This window comes from Eleginops maclovinus, chromosome 5, assembly GCF_036324505.1.
Source record: "Eleginops maclovinus isolate JMC-PN-2008 ecotype Puerto Natales chromosome 5, JC_Emac_rtc_rv5, whole genome shotgun sequence".
NCBI lineage: Eukaryota > Metazoa > Chordata > Actinopteri > Perciformes > Eleginopidae > Eleginops > Eleginops maclovinus.
Window position 1 is genome coordinate 1,346,997 of NC_086353.1, and position 15,388 is coordinate 1,362,384.

The following is a 15,388-nucleotide window of genomic DNA, read 5'->3' on the forward strand; positions in this document are numbered from 1 at the left end:
TTAAACCTCTCAATTAAAATACTTCAACGCAGATCCTATTGACAAAAATATCCAACAATTTTATGAAAATGGGAAACCAGAGAACAAATCTGTGGATGAAGTTAAACAACTACGGGGTCCTGACTCTATTATCCTTTGACCTGACTGTTGACCTTGACGTGCCACATGCTGCGCCTCTCCAAAGAGCGGGCAAACACAAGGACCCCAATACATTGAGCGACTGTGGAATAATGAAACACAATAAAGTAAATGTATATATATGGGTCACACGTTTGTAGCCAGGGAGCAGGACTTACACAGGGATTTTGTGTTCAAATGTGTGCGTAAAAGGCTGTTAGGGTGGATTCAGCGAAGGATAAAGAGTGGAGAGCAAAGGAGGTCAGTGCATTTATCTGCCCACCATATTTATATAACACCAAAAACAAAACCAGTACGTGAACACACGTCACGTACACCCCACCCCACCTTGCCTCTCTCTCTCTCCCTCGAATTCCCAAATCGCTTTCTGCCTGCACGCACTTTCCATTTCACACACACCCCTCCCCCTGACATCAGAGGAGGCAGAGGCGCTGCTTCGCCCCGGTCCAAACTCCACTTACAAAGCCCGACATTACATCTGTCAGAGAGGAGACCTGCATGGACAAAACCGGGACTAATACCCATTTTCACTGCAATGAGGGATTCCAGAGGCTTAGCGCACCTCCAATTACGCGAGAAGGAGCTATTAGGCTCAATTATTTGTTAGAGAACGAGTGGGAAAGGAGGCGTGCATGTTACTCGGTGGGCTTCATTTCCTCGGAGCTGCAGAGCAGGAGCTGGATGACATGATGCTGCAGAGTCCGCTCACCTCCACGCCGTTTTCCGTCAAGGATATCCTGAAGCTAGAGCAGCAGCAGCAGCAGCAGCAGCAGGCCGGGTCCCTGGAGCTCCATCACCGGGTCCACACACAGCAGTTACCCGGCTCTCCCCCCCAGCAGCAGCATTTCCAAACCGCACCGTCCTGCATGCTCGCCGCGGCCCGGGACAGTCCCTCCTTCTCGGACGGAGAGGACAACCTGGCGTACCTGAGCGCGCTGGCGGTGCGGGGAGAGGAGGAACGGGGGGAGACCAGCCTATCCCCGGACATGTACGGGCACCCCAGCCTGCAGGGAGCCAAGTTGGAGGCTTCCGAGCTGGAGGAGCAGGAGAGCAGTGAGTTCAAGCTGTGCAGACAAAAGGCAACAAAGGAACCGTGCAATAAGAATTATTACATCCCATCAGTGTTTTACAGAGAAGTTATACACTGTAAATTATAAATGTCTGCTGCTGATTTGAATGATACACTTTCAGTGGCTACAAAATCATGTACATGTTTACCAACAATAGCAGCTAAACCTGTAACCTTAACCAAACTGGAGTCATGGAAGAAAGTTGACACCTCTTTTACGCAAATTACACGTAAATTCAAATTAAAAACATCTCATAATTTGTATTCACTTAAAAGGTAATTCTTAGTTTAAAATCTCAAGCAAAAACTGGAAAGAAAATCACATTTTGTGTCATTTAGTAAATAATCCTGCAGCTCTGTTATGGCAAATTATTCTAGTGTTTTAATTATTATATGATCACTTATGGGACTTTATGAGCCCCACTATAACTCAACGGCTGTGCACAAATCCCTTTAAATAAAGGGAAAATACTTATAGATATTTTCCAACCTATGTAGAAAAGTGTTTGTCCTAAGATGCCTGCTCACCAAACAGTATCCCAACAGAGAGTTATCAACATGCTGGAGGTCAGTCTCACTAAGTCGAGGCCTGAGAGGGATCCATTCTGTAAATGTCAAACAGTCTGCAGTGCTCCGTTACGCGCAGTCTGTTATGATGTGTGGACCATAAACCGACAATTAGTTTAAAGAGGCTGTAAAAGAAATGATAAACACACACAGCTCCAACACATGGGATAATTACTCATCAGATATACACAGCTAAAATACTACTGCACCACTTTGTGTGCAAAATATTTGTCTAAAATTACAATTGGCCAGCTGTATTTTTGACCGATTTATGTTTAACTTGTTGCACGGTTCATCCTTTAGAGATCAGTTTCCCCCTGGTGTCTTATTGTCTAATTTATATAATCAGGCAAATAAAAATGTGCTAATTTTTTGGATGCTGCTTTTCCCGTATTTTTACTTGTTGCACACTTATCTCCCCTGGTGTTTTATATAGTACTGTCTGTTTTTGGACAAACAAATACCTTTTGTGTGCATGCACTATAACTTAAAACACGTTAAGTATCGTTATAGTACTTTTTGATTGAAGCTTCAAGATTCAAGATTCAAGAAGCTTTATTTATCCCGAGGGAAATTGAGGTGCAACAGTTCAATATGAGGTGTAACAGTTCAATAGCTAAGGACATATCTCCTGTTTGACCTATTTATTAAAGTGTTTAGTTGTGCAGTTTCTGTTCAAAGTCTACTAAGGGTTACTAACTTTTTGTGTATGCACTCTGGCTTAAAGTTTTTATATATTTTAGAATACATTTTTGAATCAAGCAAAGGAGAAGTGTCCTGTTTGAGTTTTAGTCCTGCAGTAGATATCTGGGGGATTTATTTTGAACTATGTATTGAAGTCTTTAGAGCTGCTAAAGTTGCATTGGTTGTGGACTAATATAAGTTACATTTTATTGTCTATTTTTTAATAATGATTTCTGAGCTTTTTTTGTGCATGCACTCATGCTTAAAACCTATTTTGTCATATAGGACTTTTTAATAAAGCTAAGTAGAAGTATTGGATATTTCCTGGAATTAATGTGAAATATTTACTAACGTTTTTAAAGCTGAGACTTCTGTCCAAAAACGTATAAAGTTGTATTTTTGTTGACTGATAAAGTTGGAGTTATATCCTTTTTACTTCTGAAATGATATGTTCTGACTTGAGATATTAACACTTCTTCCGTGTCCTCCCTACCTGCCCAGAGAGCTGCGGATTGGTGTCCCGGCAGGAGGCCTCGGAGGGCGGGCAGGGGGACTGTGATCGGCCGGTGCAGAAGCAGCGGAGCCGGCGGAGGCCCCGCGTGCTCTTCTCCCAGGCGCAGGTCTTCGAGCTCGAGAGGCGCTTCAAGCAGCAACGCTACCTGTCCGCCCCGGAACGCGAGCACCTGGCCACGAGCCTCAAACTCACCTCCAACCAGGTGAAGATCTGGTTCCAGAACCGCCGCTACAAGTGCAAGCGGCAGCGGCAGGACAAGTCTCTGGAGGCGGCGGGGCAGCACCACCCTCCACCGCCGAGACGCGTCGCAGTGCCAGTGTTAGTCCGGGATGGGAAGCCATGTTTGGGAGGAGGGCAGACCTACGCCGGTGCTCCGTATGGATCCAACCCGTACACTTATAACGGATACCCGGCGTATACTTACAATAACCCCGCGTATAATAGCAACTACAGCTGCACATACACCAGCATCCCCGCCCTGCCCCCCTCCAGCACCTCCAGCGCCTTCATGAACATGAACTTGGGTAATGTGAGCGGCCTCGGCGGATCATCACAGGCCCAATCACACCAAGGGACAGCGGTCACATCCTGCCAGGGCTCCCTGCAGGGGATCCGGGCCTGGTAGCCTCACCAGAACAGAACAAGTGCCTTTAAAAAAAAAAAAAATGGAGCTGTTTTATTTTGGTCAACACAAGCTTTTGTAAGTGTTAATTTGGTCAAAACTCCCCAGAAATGAGTATTTTATATATAAAGGATGGGGGTTTGAATTCCTGGTAGCCTCACCAGACCAGAACCGGTTCTTTTTTTGGAGCTCTTTCAATGTGGTCAACCACAAGCTTTAAGAAGTGTGTACATTTGATACAAATGTGGAGAGGAAAATAGTATTGATTATATAAAGGATGAGAGTTTGGACTCTTGTGTCAGATTCATTGATATTCACTCATATTTCCGGCTACTCCGAGTCTATTCTAGCTGGAATGACTGTGCGTAATTTTTCCCCAACTATTATTAGTGCTCTATGTTGGTACTTGGACTGAAGCACAGGGGGGGCATTACGCACACGATTGTGCACTTCTTATTTGAACAAAAAAAGATGGTTCATTTTTGTAATGTATGTTTTTAACATGGTATATTTTGAGTCTATGGAGAGATTAAATTGTTCAAGTGTTGTTGTTTTTGGTTAAAAAGAGAACTGTTTCAATCTATTTCACATCTATTCAAATAAATCCGAGACATGAGAACAAGGTGCGTTTGATTTTCTAAGAAAAGATTTGATCCTCTTTCTAGATTTTTAACTTTATGTGCTGAGCTGAACCTGTATTTCCACTCAATAATGAAATAAATTATAATATTACTCCATATATTGTTGATCCTATTTGGGGTCACAGAAGTGAATCAGATGCCACAGTTAAATGTGTCTCGTAAACATATTAAGGGCAGATCTGCTGCAGGAGAACCGGCAAAGGGACTCTTTGTCCCGGTGCCAGGCGATGTGAAAGGAGGAAGTAATGCTCCATTTGGGGTCCTTTAAAGGACGCGATTAAGCACCTAAAATACCCCAAAAACCGAGCTGCAGCCGCGCAAAGGAGTGGGAATAATGGCTCTTATTGGATTGTCGGACAAAAGGTGTGTGGTAGGCAGAGCCGGGCACTCAGCAAAGACAAAAGCGCGCAGGGGCCGTGAGATTGACGTCCTAATATTCCCATTTGAGGGACAGGCAGCGGGTTATTCTGCGCGGAGAATTGGGGACATGGAGGAAAAATGTGGTCACTTTTGTTCCCCTTCAGGAGGCTTTTTTTGTTCGCGGAGAAAAGCTCTCCAAAGGTCCCCAGCCGAGCTGGAGGTGATGGCAGCGGGGAGGCGTTTGTGTGAAAGAAGGGGGTATTATTGCTACAAGTTTCACCATTTATCCCGAAGTGGAGAATTTTAAAAGGGGGAGGGGGTGGGTGGGGGGGTGTGAGGTTCATGTCCTGGCTATTATTTCAGTTTGAGGGTGTTATTTCAGCTCAGAGAGGCTATTCTCACTGATAACAAACTAAATCCTTACAGGACAAAGACTGCAGGGGTCTTTCTAATAAAAACCTTAAAGTAGATTTAAAAAATGACAGAAAAACAGGAATATTTTACAGTTATTTCGCAGAATCCAAGCATCTAAAGTGTGGATTAATACAAAATAAAGTAGAGTACTGAAAGGGATGTTCTAAGGTTACGTGTTTTGGGTTGGAAATGATCCAAAAGAACCACAAATTGGATGGAATTGACCCGTTTTATCGAAGTTTGGTTCATGTTAACTAAGGAGTCATTCAATCAGTCAATTTGAGCTAATTTTAAGGAAAACGTGGAACATTTACTTGATTCCATGTTGAAAAGTGTGAGATTTTGGACTTTTTAGTCTGACTAAGAACTCCCTTTGGCTTGCAGTAAAATAATCACATGCTCAATAAGAATGGTAACACTGTAACTCTGCATTGACTTAAATAGTGTTATAAACAAAGGATCAAAGTTAAAGTTAAACTACCAGCTGCTGCTCCTATAAATAACTCTACATTTTGCTGCTTTTTTCAGTTCTATATTGGTAAATTGGATTTTTACTCTGACAAAGAACTCGCTTTGGTTTGCAGTAAGTGTTTTTTTAAATGGAAGACTTCCAGGACGATACAAAGCGCCTTTGTTTAAGACCAATGCAGCCTAATTAGTGCCGTTAATTAGTCATTACGCACAAATAAGAGCTAAACAAAATTACACGCGAGGAAGGGGGTCATTTCGGACCCAATTTGTTTCCTTGGACATAAACCTGCCAAGTTATTTGTTTGAATAATTCCCAATAACAAAAATTACGGTGGAAATGGTGTGTAAATTGCGCAGAGGAAGCGTCAATTGGTGTTTTTCCTCTCCGCGTAATTGTTCCTCCGGCCTGAGAACAGTCGCTTCCCCAAACCCCTTTCTGTTATAATTACAGCCACACTCAGTCCTAATGTGGGACCGACGCTCGGGCTGAGAGGAACAGCAGGAGACGCGTTCACTGACTGGGAACCGCAGAGCTCATTTATACTGGTTCTTATGGGAGCTGTGGAGCAGCTGTGATGACTGACAGGAGCTCAAGGGAGGGCTGGAGAGTAACGAAGTACATTTACTCAAGTACTGCACACAAGTACACATTCGAGGAACTGTACTGAACAATTTTCAGTTGATGCTGCTGCTTTATATTTCTACTACAAACACATGCATGCTTTAGGATGAAGGAGACTCTGCGGAGTAAAGTAACTCAAATTGGTGCTTCTACTTTTTCAATTCCGAACTTTTACTTGTAATGGGATATTTTAAGAACACAGAGTTTGCACTTTTACTTTTTTATCTGACAGCTTCAGTTACCTTTTAGATTAGGATTATTAGCGAATACAAAATATAAAGGAATTACTAAATAAAGTTGACATATGGTTAGGTTAAAATATCCAACAGCAGTTAAATAATATAAAACATGATTATGATGATGATGATGAAATTGAAATTAGCTCCACATTTACCAGCTGTCAGAAACACCACAGTAATTTGTATTTACTTTGATTCCTCAAAAGTACTTTGACTTCTGGTACTTTGAGTTTATTGTGATGGCAAATATGTTGTACTTAATTAAGATTTTGAATGCTTGAACACTTAACTTTTGGTATTTTTAAAATGGAGTATTGCCACGTTAGTAAAAGCTGGTATTTCGGCAATAAGGTTATTTATGGAATTTACATTTTATAAACTATCTTAAAATGTGGCTTTAAAGTAAGTCATCCCCTGACTCCATGGAGCTACGTTGTTCCTCATCAATAGACTAAATTGGAGCTGGATTATTAGCAGCAGGTAGGAGGAGTAAAGGTGAACCCTGTTGCTGTTATCGGAGGAGATCAGCGCGTCTCTCTGCAGACAGTCGGCCTCAGATTGAGATCAGTCCGCCGGTTAACCAGCTGATCTCCTGTTGGGGACACAACAGCGTTAGAGCCACAGAGAGCCTCCTGCGAACTAATGGGGATTAATAGAGAGTAAACAGAGCCGATAAGCCGAGGCCGCGGGACAGAGACTGATGGAGCAAACAGAGAGGAGACAGGGAGGCGGCAGGAAGCACCGCTATACCTGCCATAACAACAACAACAACAACAACAACAACAACAACAACAACAACAACGACAACAACTAATCACCTTGGTGGTTTCAAATAATCGGTATTTTGCAGAATTATGGAGTCATTAAAATATTGATTCACTTCATAAAATTAGTCGTTGCAAAAGCTTGTGTTGGTACATTTCTAATCCATTTATTAAACCGTTTTCCAAAATATTATTTAAAAAGTAACCTAGAAATAACTTTCTGGGCTGATTTTTTGTAAACGTTTAAGGATCAGGTTTATTGCCAGGTATATTTAAGCAATTTATTTTGGTGCCTGGTGGTGCAAACACAACAAAATATAAACAATGTAAGAAAATAAGTTGCAAAAGTAGGTAAAAAATATACAAGTAGGATTTTTAGGAGTCAAAACCATTTTTTACACTAAATTAAAATTTGAATAAACAAAGAAAAACTAAAACACTTTAGAAAATGAATGTATGGCAACATATTGCAAACCCTTATGTGGAACTTCAATAAGTAATAAGGCAATTCTTTTATGTTATTGCAGTTTGTTTTTGGTTTAAATTAAGTTTGGTTTTCTACCAAAAACCCTTAAAAAAAATCTCCAGAAGAAGAAAAAAGTCCTGTAATTAAAAATGTAAAATAAACTTCACTTAAAGAGTTTAGAAGTATTTGAAATAATATATCAAAAGTCTTGATTATAATTATGGAGTTAAATTTCATGTCAGAGTTGTAATATTTTACAGCTTCTTGGGGTTGAGCTCTTACTGTATTTAATGTTATAAAAATGCATCGTATTTAATTATTGGTCATATATTTTAATCTAAGTCTGTAAAGAAACTAATAAATATTTATAAAAGTACAATATTTTATGCCAAATTAAAAATAAAATAGCAGACTCTAAATTCCACATCATTGGTAAAGCTGCGCTGAGTTCCACTAAAAACACTTATCATAACTCGTGGCCGTTAGATCTTACATCATGCAGAAACAGTTTTTATTATTTGCTCCATCTGTTTACACTCCACCCAACAGCCAACAGCCAACAGCTGCCGTCAGACACTCATACACACACACACATCACTCATCAAGCAGTACAGTGTGTGTGTTAATATGTTTGCTCATTATTAGTTTTCAGGTGTGAGTTTAATGGGAGTTTGGGGACTGCTGTTTGAAGGTTTTCGCTCAAAGACTGCAGTTAGTTCGATAAGGAGAAACACCAACATGTATTCTGCTCTGTAGAAAGTATTACAACCTGGTATGGGTGTAGTTTTTGCAAATATCTATCAGTACAGCTTCAAACTTTTAAGATCACATAAAAAATCTCACTTTTATAAACAGTTGAAGTTGAAAAACGCTCACACTCTTCTTACTAAATCTTCCTTATATGAACTAGCTATGTCACTTGTTATATGTTATCCCATGTGCTCCTAAAAGTTTATGAGATAAAACCATGTTCATTACTTCATACTATATTTAGTTTAAGGTGCATTTTAATAATGTTTTTACCTTAAAATATAATAAAGCAATTCAAAAAACGTCTAATGTGTCCAAGAAGATGCTGTTTGAGCTAAATGATTTGACTTACTTTGAAATCTCTTTCGACGAGGAGAGCAAGGAGAAGACTTCCCATAAACATTTAACTCGTAGGCTGTTCACGTCTTAAACCTAATAAGTTACAAAACCTCTTGCTTAGTACATCCCTACTCTAAAGGTTTTCCTTTTACCACTAATTAAAGTATCTTGAACAACATATAAAGCTTCTGTGTGCATTACATACGTACTTTAGATTGACACAGATCAATTAACAAGTCTTCAGTGGCACCCCGGCTGCACACGCTAAAAATGGAGACAAAAAAAACAGCAATATTTACAAAGAAAATCCTTAAATTGATGAATTGAAAACTTCTTCTTCACTTGTCAATATTCAAAGTGGAAAATATGCATGTTTCTGAGGTGAAAACAAGCTGAAATTATCTGGTACCAGTAACTTCCACACTTTGTGGAGCAAAATGGTAATCTCCTCTAATCTGGATGCTGTTGGAAGAGGGGAATGAGTCTTACATTGTTGTGTCCAAAAGCCAGAAGCCTTATATGAAACATGTTAACAAAAACCTACTTATTACATATTTTCCATAAACCATGAGCTTTACATAGCTTACATTTTTTATTGACGCTTAAATTCATCCAATAAAACGTCACCATAGCTCCTGCATTAATCCCTATCCAGCTGCAGTGTTACTCCAGGCTTCACTGCAACATGAATGCTTCACTTTAACTGCACTCAGTCGAGTTAAACAAAGAGAAAACAATGATGCGTTATTGTTTCTCCTCATTTTGAATCACTCTCAGCTCTCAGAGAGGTTTCCTGACTCCTAACTCACACATGTTGCTGCAGGAGGAGCAGAGTAATGTGTCCTCTGATTGGGCATTAAGGAGCAGCACTCCTCCCTCCAGAGGATCAATGAGCTGCAGAGAGGAGCACTGACAGGCCCAGACAGGCTGCGATCACACACACACACACACACACACACAGACACACACAGACACAGACACAGACACACACACACTCACACACACTCACACAGACACACACACACACAGCAGGTCCTCAACAACGTGTCTCCTAAAGGAAAGAAAAGGGAATTTATAATATTTTAGTTGACAAATTCTGTTGTTGTTGTTTTGCACATGTGCGATGAATAGTGCTCTAGAGTTTTCCAATACTACCTGGTACATGTGTTTGTCCACCGCTTTAGAGTTGCTCCAACAACTGAAAAAGTGAGTCTGGAGTCTCAAAGAAAGTGAAGGTCGTTTTGTTTTTACTAAATAGTCTGTTTCAACAGGTCAGTATAGCCTGTTTCCTCGAGGTGCAAAAGCAGCTTGCGTGTATATTGCTAATGAAACACACAGAGGAGTTGCTGAAACATGCAGGAAATCAATGATTCACCAGGGTCCAGTCAGATGATGTTGCATTGCCTGCATCACCGGTCTGGGTCCGTTCATCTGGAGAACTTGGCTGTGAAATGTGTCTGCAAAATCTCCTCATTTCAATGGAATCGGAAGATTTGCTCAAGGAATTCTGTGGAAGTTCTCCAAGCCGTCTGGACAGAGCAGACCTTTGAGGCAATGGAGACCTGGAGATTTAAACATGGAAGAAGTTAACATAGCTGATTAGCTGTGTTTGACCTCTTCTGTTGGCATGGTTTGCAGACATTTATGAGATCTCCTAATACAGCTGATACGCTACGTCAGCTTCCTCCAGCTTTTTAAAGGTTAGCATTGGCAAGAAACCATGTCAAAGTTTACTAAGTCTATGCAAACATTGGTGCAGATTAACCTGTCTGGGTTATCAAATCCCCTGATTGCAGTGATTACATTAAAATGGACACAAAAATGTTGTTCGTGAGAGGCTAATATGGCAATTTTCCATCCATCCAAGGAGGTTTTCTGGGTTGCAATTGGACAAATATGTAGGAGTCTAATGCTGTTTCATCCATCTTGTGCAATACATCTGGACTACACTAATAAACTGTTGGATTTAAAGATATTATCACCACTAAATATCAGCTATCAGAGGTATAATGTCACATCTCTGCTGAACATCACAGTGAAATCCTCCCTGTTCTCTGTGGGAGTCTGACTCTTAAATGAGATATCCACCAATTGAGAATTTGACACCTCCAAGCTTTAGTGTAAAGTGCTCTTCAGAGGCTGCACAGTGTCTTCTGAGTCAGCTCCACCGTAAAGCCCACTGACGTCAGCGTAACACATTTCGCAATGGATGTGGATGTTTGGAAATGTCTTTTTAACTGGTTTCCCGTGTCCCGGGGTTGGGAGACGGGAGGAGAGCGGCTTCGGCTCGTCCATCAGGCCGAGATATCTAAATATTTATCCTGCGATCCACATTTATCCATTCACTGGTGCTGCTTTCTGGGTCAAAAACGTTATGTTTCTGGGAAGATGCACGAGGATGCAGTGTTTATCCGATGCTACCCACAGAGATTTATCCTACACTGTCAGGGCTTACAATAACACACATAAATTGTGGTGCGTGTCTCACTAAAAATCATTAGAATCATTCATTTTGCAGCAGCTGGGAAAATCTGGGGAAGAGAAGTGAGTGAGTAATGCATTCGCCTCCATCAGCTGCTGATAGGGAGGAGCTCTTGAGCAAGGCACTTCAAACAAAGCTGATGAAGCAACAAGATCATGCTTGTGCCATTATGAAAAAGATGCATGGCGACTCAAGAGGACACATTATGCTCATTTGGAGATTTCATATCAGTATTTTGTTCCTCTACTGCAGGGGTGTCCAACAAATCAAATGTAGGGGAATAATGCGCGATACTTTCAAATGGTTTAAGGGAAAAAAACGCCTACATCCCGTCTGTCTTTAGTGTCTCATTCATTTAGTTGGCAGCTCAATCCTTGAAACAGAAGCCTCAGATTGCTGATAATAAGAGTAAATATGAAGGTTACTTTTCAAGCTCGTTATAGAAAGAAGTTATTGAGTTTTTTTTTATCAACTAAGATTTGTTAGAAAATGTTTGTAATTCTAAATGACTGAATGTATTTGAAATTGGGCTCATTAATATATTTGCACATATATATTTGAGAAGTACAATATAAGACCAGCACAAGTTTCATTTGTGGGCCTTAGTGCATTATACTTTTAGAATTTGTTGCGGGCCGCATTTGGCCCCCGGGCCGTAGTTTGGACACCCCTCCTCTACTGGGACGTGTCTCGCTTTAATGTTCAAAAAGCTCTTTATTTTTCTCTGTGCTGCAGCTCCTCTTTTCACCCTCAGTCTGAAACCAGAGCCCAGTCTGCTCTGATTGGTTCGCTGGTCGACTCTGTTGTGATTGGTCGACCGCTCAGAGATGTGCCGCCCCCTTAGCCTATCACGTACAACGTACTGGAGCTCTAGCCAATAGGAGCAGGAGGGAACTCAGAGATTTGAGCCTTTGCAGACCATTTACATGCACACTAACCCATAGAACACACAAAGAGCGGAACAGGGCCTCTTTAACCGGCTGTTTTCAAGAGGAAATAAGGGTGTGGCCAGAAAAATCCAGTCGCTCAAGTGGGTGGTTGAGAATAATAAGCCTCTGGTAAATACGAGCTAATACAAACACTAAGTAGACCATCCATTCCCAGTTTGCGTTGGTGTTTTTTTACATGAATTATCTCCCATTGATTAATGGGATTATACAGAGCCAGGATTTTTTTCAAAGCCTCACCCTCTCCATTTTTTGCCTCTGTTTGTCAGTTTTAGAGACATATAAATGATGCATAACAAGAAGATAACCAAACAGATATGAGTGAGAGTATGTTCCAGAAATTAACGAGGCAGATAAATACATATTTGTTGACTGAATGCTTCCAGCTTTGTGCTACAGTCTTTCAACACATGGTTTCAGAAAGCAACTTAAGCTTCACTATAAATGCGATAATGGTTATTAAAAAATAGCTGGATCTTCTGCTCACAGGGCTACATCTAAACTAAATACATCCTTAAAAGAAAAGTCCTGTAAAAAAGTGATTTTCAAGAGGAAGAAATGTAACTTGGTTTAAAATAAAATGTAATCGAGTGCAAAACAAATACACGTGTTTTAAACTGAATTGGCACTTTCTTGGTTAAGTTAGATGCAAGTTGTTTGCGGAAGTGTATTTTCTCAAGGGTTTGTGCAAGGTCACACAATTACAGGTTAGAGACCATTGAGCTCCCAAAATTCACAGAAGTTGAAGCCAATCTTTTTTTCTCACCCAGCAATGGAAGAGAATGGAAGGGGGATTGTAATGCCATTCATGTGACGTTTAACTCATACGGTTAACATGTAAGTTACTTGGTTGTTGCAAATCTACTTGGTTATGTTAAGGCGACAAAAGGATCTTCTCAGGATTAGTAAAGATTATGGTTCGCCTTAAAAAAAATACATTTCTAATGTGAGTTACAGAGGTACATTTAAAAAAAGCCTGTGTTTGTTTGACCCGTCCATCCACCCGACACATGCATGCTTTGATTAGAGATGTATTTGTGAAATGTAAAAATGCCATGCACTTTGCATTTTAAGAGAACGAGAATAGGCCCTTCACCTGCGGGGGATTTACCTCAATGATTGTGGATCTTCCTCTGGGGTTCATGAATATGTACACTCGTCGGATATTCTGCAGTGGACCACAGATTGACCGATTAGCAGGAGCCTCTCTCTAGAATAATGGAGAGAAACTAAGAAAAACTCCTTTTGAAAGGCTAAAAAATGTTAGAGCATACAGTCTGAGATGAGCCTGAGAAATGTATACTCACGTTTGTAATAAAAGTTGTTTTCTTTTTTAAGTGGCAATCTCTGTGGCGGGAAACCCATTTATCTTCCTCAGTGGGTTTCAGGGTGTGTTCCTCTGGAGTGGTCCAACTGTAAAACATGGCACTTCATAAAGCAACGGGCATGTGTGTGGGAGGGGGGGCACTACCAATCTGAATTATGATTGATGATGTTTTTAATAATCCTCACACTTATATCAAGTGCGGTATCGTTCTTTATTTGTGTGTTATGCAGGCGGAGCGTCACAGATTGTGAGATTAAAAACACATCCAGCATTTTAACACCAGAGAGGAACCATTAATCAAACAGAGAGGATGGCAGGGGAGTGTGTTTGTGCTTCCTAACAGAATCAGAATACTTAAATTATCCCAAGTATGATACTTCCACGTTTGTTTGGCAGGATAATCTCCACATACTAACACCAATTTCAAAATATTTGAAGATAACATTGGGCTATAAAGGAACTACAGCACGGTCACATGACTTTACGTCACCACCGCTAAGCTAAAGGCGGCTAACGTTGGGCTATAAAGGAACTACAGCACGGTCACATGACTTCACGTCACCACCGCTAAGCTAAAGGCGGCTAACGTTGGGCTATAAAGGAACTACAGCACGGTCACATGACTTCACGTCACCACCGCTAAGCTAAAGGCGGCTAACGTTGGGCTATAAAGGAACTACAGCACGGTCACATGACTTCAAGTCACCTCCGCTAAGCTAAAGGCGGCTAATGTTGGGCTATAAAGGAACTACAGCACGGTCACATGACTTCACGTCACCACCGCTAAGCTGAAGGCAGCTAACGTTGGGCTATAAAGGAACTACAGCACGGTCACATGACTTCACGTCACCACCGCTAAGCTGAAGGCAGCTAACGTTGGGCTATAAAGGAACTAAAATGCTAACTAATGACCAGGTTTAGGCCCCATTGCTGCAGCACTTTAAGAGATTACTATGGGTCTTCAAGCCCAACATTAGCCGCCTTTAGTTTAGCGGTTTTGATGTGAAGTCATGTGACCGTGCTGTAGTTCCTTTATAGCCCAACATTAGCCGCCTTTAGTTTAGCGGTTTTGATGTGAAGTCATGTGACCGTGCTGTAGTTCCTTTATAGCCCAACACTAGCACTCTACTTCATTGCATTTACGCTTTACAATTCATCAAGTGGTGTTTATATGTGAAGATTATCCTACTGAACAAAAACATGCATGTATCATAAACCACAGAGACCTTCAGACGTTTACCAGTGGAGTATTTACTGGCGTATTTTAACTTTAAAAGCTCAACGTCAAAATCTTCTAAGCTTGTTTCAGGCATCTAACCCAAAAACTTTGAGAAGAGGGAACATGAAGGGCTAACATGCAAACTCATTTCCATGTTTAAGATTAATCTGGTTTAGCTACACGTTGGGTGAGTGTTGGCGGGATGTTCAGAAGGTGAGTCGGGTTTCCGTCACCTCATCTGTCTTTGTTTTTCCTCCACACACACGCCTGGTGTTGACCTTGGCTCTGAGCAGCCCTGCTGCCGTGCGCCCTGCAGACGAGGGCCTGACCTCACATGTCGAGACCTTTCCTGTCCGACTTAATGGATCGCCTTACGTTTCTGAGCAACGATGCTGAAAGGGAACAACAGTGGGGAGGAAAGGGGCTGCTAGGGGGGGTTGAAGTTAAGACGAGAGACGAGATGAAAGACAACATTTTAGCTTGTAGGCCGCGGGGAATGACAACAAACACGGGGCCTCGCAGTGAAACCGGATCTGCAGCAGGGGAGATCTGCCTGTCAGCTTTCAACCAGGAAGCAAAGGGAGATTTATTTCTGCAGAAAACTGCAACAGGTAGCTTAAATACGGAAGGCCGAGAGGACGCATAATAATCATTTCCTACTTCAACCAAAGCTCCTGTTGCTGTGTCACCACTGAGAAGTCATTCTGCAAATACATCTATCACATCCTAATGGTTTTTCTGCATGAAAATACT

The 15,388-nt window shown here is 41.2% G+C and overlaps 1 protein-coding gene across 1 annotated transcript; it reads left to right on the forward strand.

The window, feature by feature from the left end:
• Positions 1-536: 536 nt before the first annotated feature.
• LOC134864580 (homeobox protein Nkx-2.3-like) lies at positions 537-4,216 on the forward strand. Its single transcript, XM_063883677.1, has 2 exons — positions 537-1,191; positions 2,960-4,216. The coding sequence occupies exons 1-2, from the start codon at positions 771-773 to the stop codon at positions 3,595-3,597; spliced, it is 1,059 nt and encodes a 352-aa protein (XP_063739747.1). The 5' UTR covers positions 537-770; the 3' UTR covers positions 3,598-4,216.
• Positions 4,217-15,388: the final 11,172 nt, after the last annotated feature.

Bases quoted from the DNA above. Each gene is read 5' to 3' on its own strand.
- LOC134864580 (XM_063883677.1), top strand. From the start codon at position 771: ATGTTACTCGGTGGGCTTCATTTCCTCGGAGCTGCAGAGCAGGAGCTG. The intron at 1,192-2,959 runs GTGAGTTCAAGC...CTACCTGCCCAG, and splicing joins GCTGGAGGAGCAGGAGAGCA to AGAGCTGCGGATTGGTGTCC.